Below are 25,056 nucleotides of genomic sequence, written 5' to 3' on the forward strand. Positions count from 1 at the left end.
TTAGTGTCCATCTCTATACTCACTTTAACAGCAAATGTTTTTCTGCTCAAATATTTACAGACACAGTGGTACCCGTAAGTATTTTACACATCCGTTTAACTGTTTGAATATTCCTAATTAACCATTGGTTTGTGCCAATATATATTTGTTGTCTTTGGTCATAACTGACAACCATTCAGTGAGGTCTGATTTAATGATCTAAACAGTAGCTGATCTAAATACATTCCCCTAAAATTTCTAAACCTGATTTTTAGGAGCCCACATTTCACAGTACTTTATATTTTTTATTTATTGATGTTAATAACTCAACCTTGGGGAAACACGAGAAGGATTAATAGAGGTTTTGTCCCAAAACAAAGAGAAGTATATATATGATATATATATATATATATATATATATATATATATATATATATATAGAGAGAGAGAGAGAGAGAGAGAGAGAGAGAGAGAGAGAGGAGAGAGAGAGAGAGAGAGAGAGAGAGAGAGAATTAATACCTGATTGAAGTCTTACGAATTAATCCTTGAGTCCCCCAGAGAGGGTCAGAGTGAATGACCCCCCCCTCACTAGCCTTATCCTTTAGAAGTGCTTTTTTTGTTTTTACCCCTTTGGACTTTTAAATTCATTTTCCTGCAGATGAACCGAGAGATTACGAGTTAAATACGGTTCCCGCGTGGAAAATTTCAAACCCTTTGCTGTGGCAAACCTAAATTAATTCAGGTGCACAAAATGACCTTAACGAGCCACACAATTAGTTGAATGGCCTGTGTCAGTGTGCAATATTAGCAGTTCTCATGATTTCAGAATAAAAACATCTGTCTCTGTGAGGTTCCCTAGTCAGATAATGAATTTCAAGCAAAGACTCAACCTTGAAGACCAAGAAGCTTTCAAAGCAAGTCAGGGATAAAGTCAATGAAATGCACAAATCAGGAGAAGGGTACAAAAAATATCGAAGTCTCTGAATATTCCTGTGAGCACAGTCTACTCAATCATCAAGAAATGGAAGGTGCATTTTACCACCCAGACACTGCCTACATCAGGCCATCCCTCCAAACTGAGCAGCCAAGCAAGGAGGAAACTGGTGAGGGATGCCACTGTGAGGCCAACGACAACTATGAAAGAGCTACAGAGTTCAATGGCTGAGAAGGGAGAAAATGTGCATCAGTCAACAATATCTAGAACACTTCACAAAAGTAGCCTGTAAGGCAAGTTGGCAATAAGAACGCCATTACTAAAAATAAGCCCTCTCAAAGCCTGCATGGAGTTTGCAACAAAGCACCTGAGTGATGCTGCAAAAATGTGGCAAAAGGTGTTTTGGTCAGACAAGACCAAATACGAACATTTTGATTTAAATACCAAGTGTAATGTTTGGTGCACACTGAACACAGCCCATCTATCCCAGTCAACACCATCCCTACAGTCAAGCATGGTGGTGGCAGCATCATGCTATTGGGATGCTTCTCCTCAGCAGGGACTGGAAAGCTTGTTAGGATTGAAGGAAAAATGGATGGAGTAAAGTACAGGCAAATACTAGAGTAAAACCTGTTTCAGTCTGGTAAAGACTTGAAAGTGGGGCGAAAATTCACCTTTCAGCAGGACAATGATCCAAAGCACATGGCCAAAGCTACACTGGAGTGGCTTGAGAATAAGAAAGTGAATGTCCTTGAGTGGCCCAGTCAAAGTCCTGACTTTAATCGTATTGAGAGTCTGTGGAAAGAATTGAAAACTGCTGTCCGTAAGCAATTCCCAAGCAACTTGAGAGAGCTTGAGCAAATCTGCCAAGCAGAATGGGCACAAATTGCACCAAGCCGGTGTGCAAAGTTGGTAGAGACTTACCCAAAAAGACATGGCCAATATTACCTCAGATTTTCTTCCCAATTTAACAGCAACTCCACACACCGCTCAGGAGTACCGAAGGTTCATTGGGCGTTCTTCGATCCCATGAACATGACTATTTCCTCTTTTACACCCAGGAACTCACTCAGGTGTAAGCGAGTTACCAGCCTCTCGAGGACAAAGATCAGCCCTGCAGGTGCCTGCTTGAGCTCACCAGGTGCCTGGCCAGTAGGGGCCGCTGTAGCGCAATGAGGAGAAACAGTTCCTGTTGGTTTTGACTCCCTCGCTTCTGGGAAAACCAGAGCCAGTGCGATGCTCCCTCTGGAATCCCCAGCAAAGAACAATGATTGTGCATAGCCAGGACGCTCCCCTGCGCTCCACTCACTGTATGACACCCTGCACACCATGCAGCCGTGCTTTTACCAGGAGAGCCACTCGTGACCTAATAAAGGGTTTTAATACTGAAGGGCAGTTTTAAGATCTGCCACTGTTTAGTTCATTAAATTAACCTCCCGTTTGTCTGTACTCAAATTTGGTGTGACCCTGTCACAAAGACGACCGAGTGGTGACGTCTGGGCAGACCCCAGAATATTATAACCGAGCAGGCTAGTTAGCCGGCAGCGTAGGTCGGTAATCCAGGTCTCACGGGCAGCGGCGACCGGGATATCGCTGCAAAGTGCAGCACCTTTTCTTTGTAGTTTTGTTAATGTTTTATTTTCCCTGTTTCTTTGTGCCTTTGATTTTTGAACTATTGTTTTGAAGCACCTGCGAGTGCGCCTGGACTGTTTACCATTGCTTGGTATTCCCGTGGTTCTGTTTACCATAGTTGGTAAGCAGACCATGGACCCACAGCGCCCTCTGCGGGCTAAAGAAACCCAAACACCCCTGAAATAAAACTGGGCACCTATCTGTCTCCTGAGTCAGTGAAATTACCCACCACCCTTCCACAGCGATATAAATGCCTTGTGGACTCTTTCTAGATGAAAATCACAGAGGATGATTTATGGATCAGGACATATGGAAGGCTGTATCAGAAGCTGTGCTCATCTACAGGAGATATTCCCATCGGAGTTTACAGAACAGAATCACACAAACTAGCAACTTCTGAGGTACTGCTTTAGCATTAATTTTCATTTGCTTTTGTTAAAAACATGTATATTCTCTTTTGTATAAAGAATATGTGCTTTCTGTTTGTATATTTCCATTTTCCCAGTCACTATGTCTAAATTTCTTTGCTATTTGTTTTCTTTTCCTGCAGTGTTTCGTGAAATTATCCCACAAGTATATCTATGTCTTACACCCAGAAGCCATTTTCTTTATAAATGAAAAAAAGTATATATTAAAACCAAACTATTTACATTTTCTTTCAAGATAAATTACTTTTTAACTACATTTTTGCATGAAAGCTTGACAAAGAATGTGTTTCTGTTTTGTTGGCAGATCTTGCACCATCTATTTTGTCGAACAGGTTCTCCATATTAATTGCACCAAGGCAAATTGAAATATTTTCTTCCTTCTCATATACATCTGTCATAGTGACATGTTATGAATTCTTCAACAAATCATTTGCAAAATCAGTCCTTGGCATAACTTTTTAAGCCTTGCAGAAAGGTAGCTATTCTGCTTGATAGACCATACAAAAGCTTGTCAATTTTGTTCAGCTCACTAAAAAATCATTATGTATGCATTATTTACTTGCATACGCAGGTTTTTTTTTTCTGTAAATTGTTTTCTGTAACATTTTTGTGGAGTAAAAAACTGTTCATCATTAGGGAAGGAATCATATTTCAATATTTAACCCTCTTCTTCACCCTGTTGACCATGTTTCTTTACAAGAATAAGAGTAGTATCATTAAAATACCATTTTAAAATACATTTAAAAAATACAACAAATGGATTTGCTACATGAACCATGTGATTGTGTTTAAATAGAAAATTAGTTTAATTTAAAAGTGAGGCTATATTCAATTTCCTGAAAATAAATGGTTTGGAAGATCATTTACACGCGAGCATATGCTGTCCATTCCTATGCCAATCATAAAAAGAAACCCCAGAATTTAGCAGTGGTGTGCCTGACTGGGGGTAGGATCTGATCTGGCACTCTGCATTGTAATATTTCAGAATGAACACAAACACATATCTTGGCCTAACAGTATTTTTATTGTTATTATTACAGTCTCAGATTTCAGTTAACGTTGATGACTGTGAAGATACCAAAGAAACCAAGGACACTTTTGGTTGCCGAAACAACCACCGTAACTCAACATCAAGTGACCAGTCAGATCGTCCACTCATGAGAAAGAAAAGCATGCAGTGGGCGAGACGACTGAGCAGAAAAGTGCCAAAACACTTCAGCAAAACAGAAGAGAAAATAAGCAAGCAAAGAATGAGCCTTTACAAGAGATCTGAAAGACAAGAACTGGCTGAACTGGTGAAAAACCGAATGAAGAATCTTGGTCTCTCAACAGCTGGCTGTGGTAGGATGTAGTATTGCAGGGGACTAACATACAGTAGCTCATACAGTATTTACAAAAAGGGTTTTCTTATCCATTAAAATTCATTGCATCTGTACCATACAGCAAGATATTTACTACAGATAGGAATAAAAAATAAATAGCCACATTTCCGTATACAATATGTTATTTCTAGTTTTTTTATTATTATTATTATTATTACTATGCTGTAACATAGGTGCTCTTACAGAGTAATATTTTTTAATTCATATTTTACTATGCACTAATAATGTTTGATTTACAACCACCTACAATGCACAAGTTTTTTTTTATTTTTTATCATTTTAGGGAATATAAATGACCATCTCACAATGATTTTAAGTATAAGTTTAGGGTTAAAACATGATAAAAAATGATGTGCTTGCAATAATATTGACTCCCCAATATTTTTCTTTGTCTTGAAGGAATGAATGATCATCAAAACATGCTCTCATACATTTTAATAAACCCTTCTCCAGACACTCGACTCGAGCTGAGTGATATTGTGTAAGTAAAGCTGAAACAAGTTTGTCAACATTAACCATAATCCTCTAGGGTCCCTCAGTGAATAATTAGGACTTGAACAAATTGAAATCATTTTTTTAGAAGCAGTGATTTTATCCAAAAATTAAATCTTCTCTTTGCAATGACTATATGTAGAGGTAGTTGAGCATACACATAGTATTTAAATCTGGAAAATTCTTTGTACTATTCATTTATTTTGTGGTGTAGACATTGTGCATTTGCAGAAGCTTAGGTAAATGGGACCCTTGTATCTAACCAAATTGCAGCGAGAATTTATTTTAATACTAGATGTAATGGCTATTACCTAGTAGGCAACTCAAGGCCAAAAATATAAACTGTGGTTGTTTTTACACATTCTATAGTATTATAAAGTGTGTTTAAAATTATTTTGTGCTGGTTTGCATTAGATGTTCAAAACAAAATGTTGTTACCGTGACAATTTGAAGATTCTATATCCATGTTAGCTTAGAGGGCTTGTGCTTAAGCAATAGTGCAATTCGGTGAAGGCTCTACCGTGTGGTAGTTGACCTCGACGGGTGGTGTGGGTCCCGAGCCGAAGATAAAGCCTATTGCTATTGAAAACGATTTTCTCGTTGTTTTCTGTAAATAAAAATAAATAAATCAATCAATTAAAAAAACACTATAAAACCTTGAATTTGTAACGATTTGTTGGGTACCCTTCCGCTGAGAAAGATTTTAGGAAAATCGTCCAAAGATGTTCATAAAGGATCACATACATAATTACAGAAAAAAAAAAAAAAAACATCATTAACAGAGCTGTTTATAGTTTATCTGGACAGTGCCAGATATTTGAATGGAGCAAAATTAGTGACTTCTCTGTGTCTAGGTTTGTTGTTGTTGGAAGATATTATCTGAGCTGCAGTCCAGCTGACAGGTTGAGATTAACTTGGCAGTTGCAGGTACAGGATTAATTTCAGCTGCACTACAGGACCCACATTCAGTTCATCTGCCTGATGTACAATGTAATGATAACCCGTTTTATCTGTATCAATCAAGTTTTTCCTTAAGCTACTTTTTTTTTCCTTCAGATACTTAATCCGTCCTGATCCACTGGCCTATGTTCCGAAGGATCCCATCAGCAGGAAAAGTAGTGTGGGCAATAACACTGGAGGTGGTCAAGACGAGACCCAGCTTTGATGAATTCAAATAAGCTACGGACTGAAAGAAAACAGAAAACGTTTTACCTTCAAGTATTGAAGAATACAAGAATAGCCAACAAAAATGTTGTACATATAGTTCAGGACTAATCAAAGCAACTTTTATATAGACATACATAATCAACTAATATTAGATCTGGATCTAGACACTATATAAGTATGATTTTTAAGACCCTGTGCTGTAATCAAAATTAGTTATTTACAACATGGGTAAAGATTTATGTGTATTTATAAGCATGCCTAAGCATCAAAGATTATTAAGTTACTCCCACGCTACTGTTTTACCCTAATGAGGTGCATTTCAAAAGGAAAATTCATGATGCTTAAAATGGTTTGAACATGACTGTGGCAGTGTGCCCCGCCCCTGTGTGTATTTTATGTTTCTGTGTTGCGTATGGTGTGTTAATGTTGTGTGTGTGTGTGTGTGTGTGTATATATATATATATATATATATATATATATATATATATATATATATATATATATTGTTGCATGAGGTATAATGTGGGATATTTAGCACAAGTGTGTTTAAAATATATAGTTGTATTTAGGCACGAGGATTGCACAATCACTCCACGTGCAGATAAAGTATGCAATAATATGTGAGCACGGGGATTGCTCAAATTATTTCACGTGCTGGGATTCAAGTGAATAATTAATTAGTTAATTAATTGAAAAAGAGAAAAGAGAGAGAGAGAGAGTATAATATGAATTAATTAATTAAAGAAAGAAACATAACAATTGCTATTTCGTGCTGGAAGCACCAGCACAGTACTTGTTTGTCGAGTGTTTGTCCCTGTTTGTTAGTGTCTATCTGTTTTGGCCACTGTGCCGTTTTGTTTGCAAGTGTTTTTCGTTTGTTTAACCTTTTTATTTTGTTAATTTATTAAACTGCGCAAGCAGCACTTTCAGTCACTCGCAGTGCTGTGTGTTTCTTCCGGGTCTGACGTCACCGCTCAGGCCAGCTTGCCACAATGACCCAGATCTCAAACTACTGCCATCAATCTAATTGGGCGAATGCATTCACATATAAAAGGAAGGCATTCCCCCAGATCTGAAATCCTATGCAATCTGTGCCTTGCCACGGTGCATCTAAAATGCAGGGCTGTTCCATAAAAATATAATTATACATTAAATGGTAATACACTGCACAATTTTCAAAAGGCTTCTTTGGCTTGTATTACTATTTTAAAGCTTTCCTTAAAACTAGAGACTAGTTTTAACCCAAACTAGAGACTCAGTTGACTTTCATAAACTATGGGAAAGTACAGATGCAAACTTAAAAAAAAATCACCTATCCCCAATTTCTATAATCTAACTACTGTTTTTTGCATGCAGAAAAATAAAATACAGACATGAAAGGATGAAGCTCAATAAATAGTTTAATGCTGATGAGATTTTTTTTCTTTTACTAGAATCCACCAGCATACTATTTATAGAGATTTGTTGTTTAGTACAGCCTTATCTCTGTTATGCAACTGGTTTATATAACACTTTTCTATCTCTAACAATTAGTTAAAAGAGCACAAAAATAGAACTTCAAAAAATATTTTCTTGATAATGTGGGAAGTTGTATACAGAATACTTCAACATTTTGTTGTCCACTTTTTTGACACAGGGTGATTATATATCTTAAATGTCTAAGAAATACACAAACAAAAAAAAGTTTCTGCAGTATATCATGGTACAAGCACAGGCTAAAGAACTCTCAGCTCTTACAAGGGTGTGGTATGTTGCAAACTTTATACAGGATTTGAAAAGCAGCCTAGCTGGTATAAAACCTCTTTACATTGAACCAAGATTGAACATAACCATTGCATAAACTTCTAAATGAAATACGCCCACACTCTGCAAAACAGATCTGCTCTCTTTATTCCCCTTGTGCATTAACGAAAGGCAATGGTTCAAACAGACATGCTTGCAGACATCCTTCTTTTTGTTTTTTTGGTAATATTTTGCTGGGAAGCAAAACAAAACATACTTCCAAGTTAGTAATGACCAGTGCATTATAACAGGCCAGCTATTTCCATGGTTAGACCTAAAAGGAATGCACAGTACTGTATAATCATCAAATTACTACATTCCATTCCTATTGACCATTGTTATTGAATTCATGCTGATATAATAGTCACTCAAGGGTTTATCAAATTTCAAAAAACTGGTGGAACATTTCTCATTGTTGATATTATTTACACAATAATAATGAATACAAATACACATCATAACCTGAAACCCTGCAGGCATTTCAATTGGAATATTGCTTTTATTGGAGAGTGCATTTGGTACTGTGATCCAAATCTTTTTAACATTACGGTTAGTTACGGTACCGATAACAAGTTCAGCTAACAATAAAAAATTGCGTATCAAAGCAATGGTGGACCATGCCAATGGCATCACCAGGATACTGGGCTTCAGAGCATTATAATCATATAATGCAGAGAGGTAGTTTACTGCAACATCTGCCTCTTCATAGCATTAAGAACAAGAAATATTCAGCTATATAAATTAACCTTATACAAATGTTCTCATTAAAATGGTTTTAATTTAACAATGTGAGAGTTATGCTATTAATAATACAAAAAATATTCTCGACAAAGCAGTTGTCTTGTTTTATGACTATGTTTCTTTTAAATACTGATGAACATCTGTCCTTCACAGTTACAGTTGCCTTTAAATGGTTTCCAGTCTCTCAAAGAGGTCAAAGATAAGCAAGGCAGATGAGCTACCCTCTCACTCCCAAACAGGGGTATCGCTCTAGGACACAAACAAAAAAAATATACAAAATGGTTACGTGTTGTTATAACCTGAGAAAAACACATGGCAATTACTTCCCAAAGGAATTCAGATTTTTACCACCATATGTGCAAAATCACTTACTATTTATATGTTGTATTTTATGTGATATAACCTCAGGCACAAAGATAGAAATTTTCTCTCATTAAACAAAAAATATTCTTTCTTTTTTTAATTAACCACTCTGCAATTTATACAGTTGCAATTGTTTTTTTTTTTTTTTTTTTTTTTTTTTTTTACCAGAACAAGGTTGTTCAAAGTCGATTAAACTTTCCATGGACATTTCTTGAAAGAAGTAATTCCTCTGTTATTCACAAAACTAACACCATTGGCTAAGCAGTTGGAGGCGACATCATTTCATTAAATAATGTAACTATTCTACAGTCTGTAAATGCAGGTCATAGCAGACAGTTTTTAATGTGTTATTTATGTGCTTCCCTGTGGATAATTCTGGTATACCTTGAGTAAGTCAGAGAAGCCAGAAATTTACCTGGAAAACTTTTCCATAGACAATAAAACTGTTTTACATAAACTGCAGTGCTAGTGTTGCAATCTTTTTGGATAGCGCTGTAAAGTAATGGTCCAGAGGAACTATTTGTTGTGCATGTGTCATCCTCATACATCGTATAATCATTTTGTGCAGTATTTCTTGACCAAAAGACAAAAGGAATACACTAAAAAGCCCTTCTGTTGGAATTTTGTCTCTGTTGGGGTTCCATTTCTCGAAGCTGAAGGCAAATGCAGCAAATTTTAACAAACCACTTTGTTGTATTTTAATGTTATCGTCATCCCAGTACTGTCTCCATCAACTGAGTTTGAAGGCTCAAAGGACAGGTATCAGGAAATCCCCTTTGAGAATTGAAAACAAAGCCTTGAAAGTGCTGGTATAACATTTTATAGGTCTCAGGGGAAGTGGAGCTTATATGGTGATAAAACCTGCAGCAATGGAGGTAAGCAGCATAAATTACAACCTAATTTATGACAAAGAAGATTCACTTTATTGCAGTAATAAGTTTGGGAAAAAGTGCCACAAAAACCATTAGATTTTCTTGTCATTTTTATATCCATGAACACTGATAAAAGCAAATTGGTCTTTAATAATAGTTGACAACAACAACAAATACTTCTTAAATGCCAGACAGGAAAGTGAATTGAACAAATATTGTGACCAAGGTTGTGTACAACACTAAACAATTCAGTAATGCATACACTTTACAGTATTACAATAAACTCCCTCCCTGAGACCAGTATCAGTATCATATATATATATATATATATATATATATATATATATATATATATATATATATATATATATATATATATATATACACACACACACACACAGTACTGTGCAAAAGTTTTAGGCAGGTGTGAAAAAATGCTGTAAAGTAAGAATGCATTCAAAAATAGACATGTTAATAGATTATATTTATGAATTAACTAAATGCAAAGTGAGTGAACAGAAGAAAAATCTAAATCAAATCCATATTTGGTGTGACCACCCTTTGCCTTCAAAACAGCATCAGTTCTTCTAGGTACACTTGCACAAAGTCAGGGATTTTGTAGGCATATAGTCAGGTGTATGATTAAAAAATTATACCAAACTGGTGCTAATGATCATCAGTTCAATATGTAGGTTGAAACACAATCATTAACTGAAACAAAAACAGCTGTGCAGTAGGAATAAAACTGGGTGAGGAACAGTCAAACTCAGCTAACAAGGTGAGGTTGCTGAAGACAGTTTACTACCTAGAAGAATTGATGCTGTTTTGAAGGCAGAGTGGTCACACCAAATATTGATTTGATGTAGATTTTTCTTCTGTTCACTCACTTTGCATTTTGTTAATTGATAAATATAAACTATTAACATGTCTATTTTTGAAAGCATTCTTACTTTACAACATTTTTTCACACCTGCCTAAAACTTTTGTACAGTACTATATATATATATATATATATATATATATATATATATATATATATATATATATATATACTATATGACCGAGTCAGTAAGGTCAGTGAGAGTCAGTCCCTTTCAATTGGAAACTCTAAGATTATTAGAAATTATCTTCTCAATAAGGAGCTCTTTATAGAGGGTCTCTCACGCCGTACTGATGCGACCTCTGCAGAGCCTCAGATTCAATATAGGGCTGTGATCGAGAGAAACTGCTGCAGTGGAGACTGCAGTAGAAGAGACTAGGTCAGGGACAGCCCAGAGGGGGAGAAGCGACTATGATTGATTTGATGGGCATGTTCCAGAGCTATCTACAATTGCAAAACAGCCGAGAGAAGCGTCTGGAACATGAAGCGCAGTGGCAGGGCGAAAGATGGTGAGTTATGCAACAAGAAATTACCCAAATACAAAATAAAATTGAGCAGGATTGTCAAAGGTGGGAAGAAGCGACCAGACTGGGTGGTAGAACTGAGCGAGTCCAATCTAGGGGGACTGGTCATAAACCTCCCCAGACTGCCTCCCTTAGGAGAAATGGATTACCTTATTACATTTGAAAGACTGACAACAGGCTATCAATGGCCAGAGCAGGACTGGGTAATTTATTTGGTGCCATTGCTTACAGGGAAAGCTCGCAATGCATATGTAGCAATGGACTATGAGAAAGTTAAAGCAGCAATTTTTACCAAGTATGAAATTAATAGAGAGGTCTACAGACAACGGTTCCGGAGGCTGGAGGTTATAGCTGGGGAAACACCAAGGGAGCTATACACCCACCGGTGGCAATGTTGCCCCAGGCCTGTGTGTATTTTATTTTTCTGTTTGTTGAATCATTAAATTCTGAGCGCAAGCAAGCATTCAGCTTTACCAAAAATCCATGTCTCTCCGTTTATTCTGTGTTGGTTCCTGGTTCTGGTCTGACGTCACCCACTACAGCCATTTTTGTGATACGTGGTCACAAAAAAGGACTACACAGACAAACACGATGAGCTGCTATTGTTATATTTATTATTACCTCCATCTCCAATCCCATTCTCCACTCACTGAACACACAACCCCTGAGCGAAAACATGCTGCTTTTATGCAGCTGTATCGAGACTCGATTGTTAATCAATCATTCAATTGAAGTCTCTGTACAACTGCACATGAATTAATAAGAGCAATTCCCCGTGCTCACATATTATTACATTTTACCTGCATGTGAAGTGCTGTGCAATCCTTGTGTCTAAATACAAATATACATTTTAAACACTAGCAACTACACGCAACATACAACACAGAAATACACACAGGGGAGGGGCAACATTGCCACACCACCTCAGAGAACTTGTACAAAAAATGGTTGAAACCATAGCTGAAGACAGTGCAGGACATCACTGAGCTGATTATTCTGGAGCAGTTTCTGCAGATGTACGGGTCTGGGTGAAGGAGCACGATGGCTAAGGAAGCTACGCATCTGGTGGTTACATTCGTGGCTACTAGGAAGGGGCCAAGAGATACCAGTTCGCCAGAGGGACAGAAGCTCCAGCCAGGGATAAATCTGAAGGAAAGGAGAAGGGTGTTGGTCTTGTTAATCCTCAGTCTAGTAACTTTCAAACTAATAGACCAGATAACAGTAAATTTATTTGCTTTAATTGTCATCAGGAGGGACATATTAAACCAGAGAGGAGAACATAAACTATTAATTTTGGCTGTGTGCCTAGACCTACACAGGCAGGCATAGGGAGAGGCAAAAGCAGACAGTGACTGTAGAAATCAAAGGGAGACCAATGCATACATTACTAGATACTGGTAGTACACAGACACTAGTGGAAGATAAATGGGTACCAAGGGAATGGCGCAAAAAAGATTCAATGTTACTTATACGATGCGTGCATGGGGATGAAAATGAATATCCTACTGCATGTATACCTTGGTGTCTGTGGAAAGATGTTTCTTGTGACAGTGGGTTTGGTAGAGGAATTTCCTTGCCCTGTAATTCTGGGCCAGGACATGTCAGTTCTGGCAGACCTCCTCCCACAAGATCAGGCCTGTAATGTGGCCATGTCCAAGGCTGAGGCTAAGCAACAGGCAGAGGAACCGATGCCAGGAACCGGTCCTTTATAGTTCCAACTTCAAAGACACATTTGTGGTGCAAACCGATTCATCTGGAGTGGGAATTAGGATCTTGTTTAATTTTTTTTTATTATATATATATAGTTTCTGTTCCTGTTCACTGTGAGGTTAAACTATTTTGCAAAATTAAAACATAATCTATTTTTTTTTTCACATTACTTGGTTTCATAAGTGCTTCTTGCTAAGGACACTCAACGCCTGGAACATATTACCCTGACAAGGGCATATATTCCTAAAAAAAGTGCAGTTGTCCCCCCTATGGGCACTGTATATTAGAGTTGAATCGATTATAGAAGCATTTTTTTATTCAATGATTGAGATTTAGATATCTATGACATGATATTTGATATCTATGACATGATAATCATACCATTTTAACCATTACAAATGACAGCAACAATGTATTTTGATTTGAATATAAATCCTGTTTATTTTGGGTTATTTTGGCCCAATTGGTTTAAAATAACACTATGTAACACAATTTTTGTTCTTGGGTAGTAAGTGTTATTTCCTAATTACTTATGCCTCAAAAGTATAGAAAATGGCTATTATTCCCTGCAAACTTTGCTTTTGTGACCAGTACAGTGATATTTCAAAATATCACTATTTCCAATGGGAAAACGGGTAAATGTGTGTCTTTTCGTTCACATAAAGTCAGAAAAAAACAACACATGAATCCAAATTAACATGTATTTATACTAAAGTAATACAAAAATGACTACAAAAGATTTAGAAGTGAGTAGTTTTTCGAGATTTACGATTATACTGTATTTACAGTATAATTGTAAATCTCGAAAAACTACTCACTTCTAAATCTTTTGTAGTCATTCTGCTGTGAGGCTGGAGAATGGTGCACCCTCTTGCATCATGAAAGTTAAACTTATTTTACTGAAAACGAGACTGCTGTCTCACCTTTTTTGTGCAATCTCCTCTATTTATGGCTTTCTAATCGCCTAGCTCGTTCACACGCAGTGCTTAAGGTTGACAGTCATGTCAGTCTCCTGGGTCATGGAACTTTTAAGGTAGTTTTTGATCAATTTCAGTTTTGAAAAGGAACTTCTGCGCTCGTCAAAGTAACCGGTATAGTCAAAAAGCGCCATTGCAACATCCAAAACACTAGGCAAAATAGTGTTATATTTAAAAAATAAAAGATCTTTAATTTTACCACCAGTAATCTGTTCTATTTGGTCCTTCGATGCGGTTCTGAATGACAGTAGCTGTGCAGGAAAGTCAGAAGATAAATCTTGTTTGTACTGAGCTATGTGGGATTCAGCTGATTTAAATAATGCATCTTCATGAGCACTAAGCACTAAGCATTTTAGAAGGAGACATAAAATGAAACCGCTGCGCTATAGTCTCTGTAAGTCACCTTGGATAAAGGCTTCTGAAAAATAATAATATTATTATTAATAATAATAAATAATAATAATAATAATAATAATAATAATAATAATAATAATGTTCATTCCACAGAATCAGGGTTTCAACTGAGTAACAACAGTATAAATATTGACGTAAAACAGAGTTTGTCAAAATGTTTATTTTTTGTACGTCGTAAGCGTTTTTCAGTAAACTTGGGTTCAATGCCTCAACAAGCTACAAGTGAAGATGCAGTAGCTTTAGTTTCTCCAAACTGCTTCCTAAAGCTTGTAAGGTCTCGGTTGCACTATTTAACATTCTAGCAGCTAGAAAAGGGTCCATGCCCTTAAACTGAGGCAATCACTTCTGACCGAAATCAAAGGTCGCTGTGCATTTCAGTGCAATTGCTTCTGAACGAACTCGAAGGTCTTCATGCATTTCAATGCAGTCGTTTCTGGGTGAACTCGAAGGTCTCCATGCATTTCTTCAGTCCAATCTCTTCTGAGTGCTCATCTGTTTTTTTAGACTGTAGTATGATTCTACTGAGTGCTTTCATGAATTTAACAAAGCAGAAGTGTACAGCAAGGAGAGCATCGTGCCTGGATGCCCAGCGTGTGGAATACAGTTTTTTCAGCGTTGGGTTTGGAGAAGACAGTACTTTTGTTAGGAGCTCAGACCGTCTGATGCTTTGACTGAAAAATCAGTGTAGTCGCTGTAACATTTCTAATTTCAGAAATATTTATGCAAGCACTATTCAATACTAATTTGCACATAGACAGCATTGGATTATTTTTCACATATTTGTTTCTGGACACCAGAGTAAATATCACATTGTGCTAGCTCCATTGTATCCTTGACCGCTACATTTTTCAACTGACAAGCCTTTGTCCTCCATCATGTTCACTGTTTTGGTCTCTAGCCCCTCAGCACTTTGATTTGTAATGTTATGGAAACCCGAAAAGCTTTCATTGATTTTTACTTCGATTGGAATTTCATTAACATAATGGGATACCGTTACATATTGGAAAACCTGGCTAAGTTGGTCTTACTTTTTCATATCTTGTGTTGTGTCCATGATAACAGAATACAATTGATGCCCTTTTATTTGACATCAATTAAATTAGCTTATTTTATACTTTTGGGTGTTTTTTTTTTTTTTTTTACTTTGGTGTCCTTTTCAAATAACTTTTTTAAAACTGTGTCATTTACTTAAGAGTTCTATGACTGAAAAAAAGTTTCCACTGCTTTTCTTCCTAATTTTTCTCTGTGTTCTCAGAAAGCTAGATTGCAAGTAGCCAAGGTGAGACTAATGTAGATGAGTCCATAAAAATGATGTCCAACAGCTCACCTGCTCTTGGTTTTCAGCTTCTAACTGCAGTCTCAGGTTGATTGTCTGGTCATTCTCCATGCGTCGTAAATAACAGTCAGCTAAATGTGAACGTGTCATTTCATATTCTTAAATTTTTCATGACATGCCTTGCCAATCTTTTATTCCAACTGCCCATGCTTGTTGGTGAGAAGCATGTTTTCAATCTCCAAACCACCAACATGGTTCACAATACGCACTATCCAGTTTTAAAGAATAGCACAACCATTTAATTTCAAACATATCTCCATTCTTAATTACTTTGTAGTATTATTTACTCGAAAAGCATATGTTTTTTATATCTCACGGGAAAGGTCATTTAGGGTTACAAGAACCATTTATAATTAACTTTTTTATATTTGGTATCATGACTCAGGTCTACTGGAAAGTTTGCTCTATCAGTAGTGTACGGGTCATGTGGATGACAATGACTAGTTTCAGCTTCAGGTTTATCTTGTTAGTTTTCAACAAAATATCTGCATAATCCTGTAGGTGCCACAGAGCATTGACCTGCCCTCGGATGCTGATTGGCCACAGCAGGACTGAGCCAATGGACCCTCAGTGCGGGGGCTGCAGGGTCTTATGTTATGTCACTGAGTCCAGTTACTTCATCCTGTGTAAACTATGCCAGTAGAAGCTCTGCCTTTGACATACAGTCACATCCCCCCTCAAACTGATCTTCCCAGTTTAAACCTTGCTGCTTAAAATAATTTCATTTGGTTACGTACTAATAGAATCACAGAATGGCAAATTACATTATATTTAACCCCTTTTCATTTGAAATCACACAATATTTTAAATTAAACAGGTTGCTACTGGTGGCAATGTTACTAGATCATTTAACATTATCGATTATTAAATGGTTTGAGTTTTATCATATTCTATATTATTTTAAAATTAATATGATAAGTAGTTCATAGACAGTGCTCAAGATAAGGTTTTGGGTCTGAGACTAACTTACCCACTAATTTTAACACTGAGAGAGTAAAATATATTTTCAGGGGATAAAAGGCAACACTGCCTTGAAGTCATGAATAACCTTGATAAATACTGTACAATCTTTAATGGTGATGGGGTAGGCATTAAAAAAGAGCTTTCCACTTTAATTGCAATGTTACTTTGAACTACTTGTACAACCGTGCATATGTTCAGGTTCTTTATCAGCTCAGAGCATATTTTTCGAGGTATCACACTCACTCTGCAAAATTAATTACTTCTATTTTAACACTAAATTCTTAAACTCAGTGAACATGACAAACTTCAATATAAAGCCACATAAATAAAATAAGGAAATGCATTAATAAGTTATAAAGCAGTTAGTTTAATATTATAGGCACCTTTTTTGTAGCGGTTGCCTCTGTCGATTGTTCCACTTGGATTTATAGTTGGACTGGGGTGTTTAGGCTTCCTGTGTAGCTTTGAATTTTAATTATTGTTACTGTAATTTGCTGCAAAGACAATAAGGCCAGCCAGAGATTGGATAATGTTTACTGGGTTGGTTTTCCTTGTGTACAGTTTCCTAGTTTCCTAGTCAATTTTGAGAGATGTAGTTGTTAGTGAAAGTTTTAGCGGTGCAGACAAGCTTATTTGGACCATTGATTATAGCTATGCAATATTGTTAATAGCATGGTAAATGATAATTGTGACAACCTTACTCTATATACAGTCTATAGCAATACACTTTCACAGACTCTGATTGGCACTAATCTTGGACAACCTAATGTTACCTTAGATAAAGTAGTCCAAGAATACTGTTAATTGGGGTTTGTCAAACCACCCCTAAAAGTTCACTGAAAATATATTCCCAGTGATCTGGGAATTGTAGTAGAAAATATGCTTCTGAATAAATTAATAATTTGTTGATTTTAATCAATATCTGATTTCATCTTGAGACTCATAGAATATTCATTATTACTGATACACTGTCTGCCTTATAATTTAATTACATAGATTAGCTATGGAACCCCTACTTCAGATTTCTATTATGAAATGTGGTAAATGTTCTTGTTCGATTTAAACAAATATATTACACTGAATTAATCGAAATCCTTGAATCTGTTGTGAATATAGATACTGAATGCTCTGTTTAGATTTTTTAGTTTGATGGGCATATTACTAAATCTTGTATACATTCATTTAAAAAAATCTGAAACAAAGGACATATTTGTGAATACTGATAAAAAACCTTGGTCAATACAATCATTTCTGTCTAGGGAGATTGTAACCATTGTGATATTCATTTCTCTATCAGTATACATCAGATTAATAGATCTTTCAATATTAGTAGCACCCATACAAGTTGGTCCATTTCAACAGGCAACATTTCATTTGCAGTCTGTTAGCAATACATTAGCTGATATTTTTGTGTCAACATTAATCAAGAAAATTAGATAACAATATTCATGAATTAAGAAGTCCTTCTTCTTCATTTTTAGTCCAGGGCTTATTAACATTTTCTTTTTGATAACCTTCATCAAGCCAGATTTCCAGTGTAAAATGAGTTAATGCAAATTTGTTTATCCATGTTTTTACCTTTATATACCAAAGAAAGAAAAAAACAAAACACTTGCCATATGTTAGGACAGCTTGTGCAGTCATGTGTGGTTTTTCTTGCCTTGAAGTTGACAGTCTTTGCTGCACTTGTCTTTGAAATTGGAATTTTTAAGCATCTAACTTTTCAGGCATTTCAGATGTTAAAAAAATAATAGAATAAAGGGCCCTATCCATAAAAGTACTTGCTAACTGCCATAATAAAATAAATTTTATTTAAAACTAACAGAAGTCATCCATATTGCTATTCATAAAATGATCTGGGCAAACGGGCGACTGTCGCAAAGCTTTTTATGAATGGGTATGAAAATTTGTCTCTTTTTGATGACATCATCAGCATTATTAATGTTCCCTGGGTAGCAACGGTAGCTGTTGCAAAAAGAAAAACATAATCCACCGACAGTAGCCTACTACCAATGTCATAATTTAGAATAAAAGGTATTTTTTAAATAAATACTTTGTATTTTTGTTTTGTTTGGCAACCCTGGTATACACATATTATAATAATAATAATAATAATAATAATAATAATAATAATAATAATAATAATAATAATAATATTTAAATATTAATCTTACAAATTCTCAATTCTTCTTCTTCTTCTTCTTCATAAACCCGCTTAAAGCAGTGAATCAATCAGGGGAGAGTTTATGTTTATGAATCAGTGAAAGTTTAACACTATATTGCACTTTGAGCATTTTGTGGTGTGCAGGAAAAAAAAAAAAAAAGACTCCCTTTCGAACACTGTTCGAGCCTCCAAATTGTTTATTGTGAACACAGATAACACAGACTACCCATAAAACATTGCACTCTCAAACCTAGTATGTTTAGTTCTGTTTCATTGTTATTATATAGTTTTCAAGTCAATTGTATAATTAATTCAAATACCTCCAATTTTTTGTGTTTTTAACACACTCTAAGTTCCTGTACATTGTTCATTAGATAACATGCAAACCTCACTTTCCCCGTACAAAGCAGAATCATCCTCGCTTTAAAACATCATTCGTGCATCATTACAATGTCAACCCATTTTCTTTAACACAAGACCTTTATAGCTCAATGTATATTCTAAAGGTTACATACACTATCTCATTGCTCACGTAACAAAATTCAGTAATAATGAATGTGCTTTCTCGCCATATGCAACACAAGGTCTGCAACCTGTTAGTTTTACAAAAACAAAGTGAGAATTAAAAAGACCAAAGGTAGCTCATATCTCACACAACAGACAAATGAACAGACAAACCCAAAGCACAGGAGTGCCTCTTTCTGCCCTCTCTGTTTTCTGCTTTGTGGTTTGTTGGTTTTAAGTAAGCTGCAAGCGGAAATTGATTTAATCAACGGTTCTGATGCCATCTTACTCCCGTTCGAGGACAGCTGTCAATCACTAAAGAAAATTGACCATGCTCTGAAATTCAGCAGGATCATTCACTCAAGGATCACTGCCAGGATCCTAACAAAAACAAGAAAGTTTGACCTTATAACGCCAGTATTGGTATCTCTACACTGGCTCCCAGTACGATAAAGGATTGATTTTAAAGTCCTGCTTCTAACCTATAAACACAGGAGGTAGAGCATTGGGCTATAGGGCCCCAAAATTGTTTAATGAATTTACAGTCTCTGCAAGGGAGGCACCAACTATGGCAGCTTTTAAAACTAGGCTGAAGACATATTTTTATTGTCTATCATAACAGTTCCCAAAGTGGGGGTCACGGCCCAAATATGGGTCACTGGAAGGTTTCTGATGGGTTGCCAAACAATCTAAAAGAATAAGATGTTTAATGCACACTGTTAAGATTACAAATCGTTAGCAGTAAGCATGTAAACAATACATTGTTTTATACCAGTCTTCTGCTTTAAATGCAATAAAGTATAAGGTGACATTTTATGTGCGGTTACTTGGGATTTTGAAAACAGTTGTTAAAATGGATGCAAAATGAAAAAATGCTAATCCTATTGCAGCTCTTGGAAAAAAAAAATCACATTTATCATCTTATATTAACTTCAGTTTTTCTTACCTTGGTGACGAGGATGATCCTGTCATTTGTTGTGAAGTACTGGCTCACGAAAGCTAAGGTGGCAGCATCTTTAGACACGGCATCCAGATTGCGTTAGGAAATGACACAAGTTTTTCCAGAAGAAAGCTGATCAATTAGCTAAACAGCAAGATATTCTTAAAAAACAGTCACAGGGGGCTTCCAAGCAGCGCATCCAGCGAAGGTGCTCCACGCGGATGAGCCCTATAGCCTGGGGATCGCAGGTTCAGGTCCAGGCTATGTCTCAGCTGACCGTGACCGGTAGCTCCTAGGAGGTGGAGCACAATTGGTCAAGTGCTTCCCGGGTAGGGAGGGCTTAGGTCGGCAGGGGAATCCACAGCTCACCATGCATCAGCGACCCCTGTGGCCGATAGGGCACTTGTGGTTCTGCAGTGGAGCCTCTAGATCTGTGTTGTCCTCCGGCGCTATAGGTCCTGTGGCCTCGCTGTGGATCCGCAGTGTGAAAAATGACGGATTGGCAGGAGCACATTTCGGAGGACGCGTGCTCCAGCCTCCGTTCCCCGAGTCAGCGGAGGGGTTGCCAGCAGTGGGCCGAGGATACAGATAACAATTGGGCATCACAAAATTGGGGAGAAAACCGGGGTAAAAAAAATAACAGACTAGAAAGAGATGAATGTATCCTACCTGGTTACAATGCATATTGTAAAAACTGCACAGCTGACTGTTGTTGGTATGTTTGCAATGCTTGATGCTGAATTGAAAATTAAAACTGGTACTCATTATGTTGCAACACAATTTTAAATTGATATTGTAATTTGGAGGTAAAGAATATATGCAACAGCGAAGGTTCATCAGCCAAGGCAAGTGGGGCATGGTCTCAACAATAATTTCCAAGCGCTAAAAAAACTATATTTTGCACATTCATATTATTTAATTGAGAAAAAGAAACCTATTTAAGCATATTAAATACATTTAAGTCCACAGAAGCGGAAGTGACTTTATTTAAAAGTCTCAGCTCACCTTCACCAGTAACGGAATCGTAACGCCACAAAGCTGGAATAATGCAGTGCTACCGCACTGCCGCGTGACGCACAAACCTTGAGTGCCTCACAAAGCTGCTTGTTACCATGGCAACTCACCACGCTAGGGCTCCCTTGCTGAAGGCGTTGCTATAATAATCAAAGCTTGATGAGGCACCTACTGGATTTGGAGCAGTAAGAATGTGTGCGATTTTAATTTCTTCAATAATGGCTTTAGTTGAGTCTGATATTATATACGACCTGAGGAAAATAAGTTTTACAGTAAGATCCCAAGAAGAGAGACGTCAATAACATTAGCACTGGATATTCTGAAGGTAAATGAACACGGAAAGGAGTTCATAAAATGGAAGTGAACAAACTATTGTTGGCCATTTTTCCTTCTTTCAACTAAATACGACAAGGTTACATCTCTTTTAATAGCGTAAAACTGTCAATTTCTTGCCACGACATTGTACAGTATTTGTGTCTTTATAGCGTATGTTCCACTATGATGTCACATAATGACTTCTAGAACTACATACTACATAGTTTTAAAGTTCTGATTTGCCAATTGATAAACTTGTATCCGCAATTCTGTAAGTTGTGTGTTGTTTACAGTGCTAATGTTTTTTAATTGATGGGGGTATATTTTACACAGCGACTGTAGTATTTGAATGTATTTAAATTCTCTCAGTGGAGGCATATATGCAATCAGCTTAACGAAGTACATTTACTTTTAGAACAATAGTCATTGAGTGGGGGTGGTAATAACCATTTTGGGTTTTGTGCATCATCTGCCAAAAAAGTCATGAACCACCACTGAAATGAAATAAACAATAATAAACACAGGATAATAAAAGCATTTAATAAACAGTCAGGTAACACACACAAAGCTAACTGTCTCTGCATGTCTGACTCTGTAATTAAAAAAAAAACAGCAGGTTCTCTCACAGCTCCAAAGCACACTCTTCACCCAACCCCTCCCTTTGCCAGGCTTACATTTTGCTCCATCGTGCGCTCTTCCCAGAATGTTCGTAGAAGTGGCATCACCCCGACCCACTGAGGTTTGCCTGCCTCATCATTACAATATGTTAGTTTAATACTTTTTTAAAAAATTTTTTTTACTAATAATTAATTTGATAGAAGCAAACATTTTAAAACTATCAAAGTAATAGTGTAGTGTAGTTACAAATAAATGAAATGGTTGGTTAAGATGTTAAAATAGCGAATAGTGAATAATTTTGGGTTGTGGTTTTGTTATTCCTGTATTCATTTGGGTTGCCAATCAAAAAGTTTTGGAAACACTGCTCTATCATATACATGACTACTACTATTGCCTTTTTACTGAATGTTTTATAATTTTTATTATTTTATCTTACTTGTGTATTTTATTGTAATTACTAATTTGTTTTTTTTCTGCTTCTAATGCTTACTTCTATGTGTATTTTCTTGTTTTGCCCATGTAAAGCGCTCTGTGACAACTTGTTGCAAAGTGCGCTATATAAAATAACAATTTATTGATTGTTATTTTATGCTTCGACATCCATTATCCAGTGGATGATGCACAAGAATTTCTGTTTATGGTTACAGCCTGTTTCTCCACCACAGCACGAGCAATGAAAGGTAAACAGTATTATGTCATTTTTTTTCACATAAAACACAACTATAAAGCTGCAGTAAACCAGTACATGTATATTACAATACTGCAGGAGAACTAGGTAGAAATATCTTGTTTAGCGCAGTAATAAAGTCTAAACACACCATCAATTGCTTTGCGGTCCCCAATTAGCACTAATCCTAAACTACTTTACCTAAAGTAACATTAGGTTAAAATATGCTCCCGAGTGGCTCATCTATTAAAGATGCTCTACGTGAGTGCAGGATGCACCCTATACCTTGGACATTGCTGGTCCGAGTTGGGGCTATTCCACAGCCCACCGTGGATGGAAGTTCCCAGGGGGTGGGGGGGTGGATTTAGATCGGCCAGGGTGTCCTCGGCTCATCGCACACCAGCGACCCCTGTAGTCTGGCTGGGCGCCTGCAGGCTTGCCTGTAAGCTGCCCAGAGCTGCGTTGTCCACCGACGCTGTAGCTCCTGGGCGGCTGCATGGTGAATCCGCAGTGTGTAAAGAAGCGGTCGGCTGACGGCACACGCTTCGGAGGACAGTGTGTGTTTGTCTTCGTGCCTCCGGTTCAGCATAGGGGTGGTAGCTGTGAGCTGAGCCTAAATAATAATTAGTTATTTCAAATAGGGAGAAAATAACAAAAAATACTTGGCAACGTCCAAATTAAAAAAAAAAAAAGCATGCTTTCAGTGAACTGTAAGAATGGGACTCAATATAACAAATTCTTAGGAACAAACACATTTCAAGTGCATTGAATTAAATGACTGTATCCATCAAAGATGATTAATGCATATTAGTCAGTCCTGAATGCAAGTACCAATCAACAGCTTGCTAAACATTTTATGAAACACAAATCATGATATTTTTTATTGAAGTCTTGACTGCAAAATCTATTTTTGTTAGTGCACCTCCAAGGACATTAAAAACACTGCCAAATAAAATATGGTACATTAATTATAGACCATTAATCAGATGTTCAAAATCACAATGTGCTACAGATTTTTAATTCATCAAACAAAAACTGATAAAAGTGCTTTGCCAATGTTGTGCTGAAGCTGCTGTCCAGATAGAATATGACATATTCAGCTATTTATTATGCACCAAAATAATGAATACATTTTGCTACTAACTAAGCTTATACTGTATTTCTATAACTATATGCCTAACTATGTGTATAATTACTTTTTGAAATGTTAACCTATTATTATGGTTCAGAGGGCGGGGGCTGGGCTCCACCCTATCCTTTCATCTCCTATCATCAATCAAATCTACTTCCTATTTAAACCATTAGTCAGACCCTATGCAGTGTCCTGCGTTTGGTTGTGAACTTATGCGGATTGCAAGACCCACAGAAATATCTTTCTGTGTAAAGAATTTAAAAAGAACACATTAAGTATGAAGTACTTGCCGCACAACTCTTCCTCAGATTCGGAGGTTTCTGAAGATTACTTCTTGTCTGTATCAGAACATTCTCCGACAGCTTCAACCCAGGATCTGGTCATTCCACCACTCTTCTCTCTATCAGGCATCTCAGTAACATCTGAAAAGGTGCCTCCCGAGCAGGACAGCAAACCACCACCCACCGTCCAAGGAGTCAATCTCCATCAATAAAAACGGCTCCAGACCAACTGTACTTTAAGGACTGGACTCTACAAACTCATAAAGATACTCCTCAAAAAATGGCAGCGAGATTCCAGCAGGGAGCAATCAGGAATCTCTTTTCATTTTCTATTGTCTCGGAAGAACCAATTTTTCCACCCAAGAAAACACCCCAGCTGTGCTCGGCTGTTCAGCGGCTCAGGTCAGACAGCAGGCAATCTGTCTCAGATCAAGTTAACCTCAGCCCCACCTGAGCAATCTACAAGGAAAGACAAATTTGGGCGAAGAATCAGATTTGCAGGAGGAAGGCAAATATGTAATAATTTAAATTTTGATATATGCTCTTTCAGACAGTGCACTGACATCCATATGTACAATTTCTGTGGGGACACTCATTCTAAAGCCATCTGTCCAGTAGCTCCAAAGTGACTCTCTCCAGCACTTACTCTCCGATCCCATAAATATTACCATTTTAAAACAAAAAAAAAATCTGATTCACCCAGGCAAGCTATTACTTAATTATTTAATCAATGGACTAGAGAGCGATTTTTTCAACCAGACTCAATCAAATCCCTCCTTCCAAAGAAAAACCTCCATTCTGCTGTTCAGGAACCCAAGACAGTACAGTCTCTTATTTAAAAAAAT

General features: G+C 36.8%; 1 protein-coding gene across 1 annotated transcript in view; it reads left to right on the plus strand.

Annotated features, from left to right (window-relative positions):
- Nucleotides 1–6,437, plus strand: part of LOC121326433 (potassium channel subfamily T member 2) — a 49,549-nt gene extending 43,112 nt beyond the window's left edge. Inside the window, exons 26-29 of the mRNA XM_041269697.1 lie at nucleotides 2,818–2,946; nucleotides 4,014–4,314; nucleotides 4,755–4,836; nucleotides 5,904–6,437. Of these exons, the coding sequence (XP_041125631.1) occupies nucleotides 2,818–2,946; nucleotides 4,014–4,314; nucleotides 4,755–4,836; nucleotides 5,904–6,012 (621 nt within the window). The 3' untranslated portion in view covers nucleotides 6,013–6,437. The remainder of the gene's footprint in view (nucleotides 1–2,817; nucleotides 2,947–4,013; nucleotides 4,315–4,754; nucleotides 4,837–5,903) is intronic.
- The last annotated feature ends 18,619 nt before the right edge of the window (nucleotides 6,438–25,056 follow it).

This window comes from Polyodon spathula, chromosome 14 (assembly GCF_017654505.1).
Source record: "Polyodon spathula isolate WHYD16114869_AA chromosome 14, ASM1765450v1, whole genome shotgun sequence".
Lineage (NCBI taxonomy): Eukaryota > Metazoa > Chordata > Actinopteri > Acipenseriformes > Polyodontidae > Polyodon > Polyodon spathula.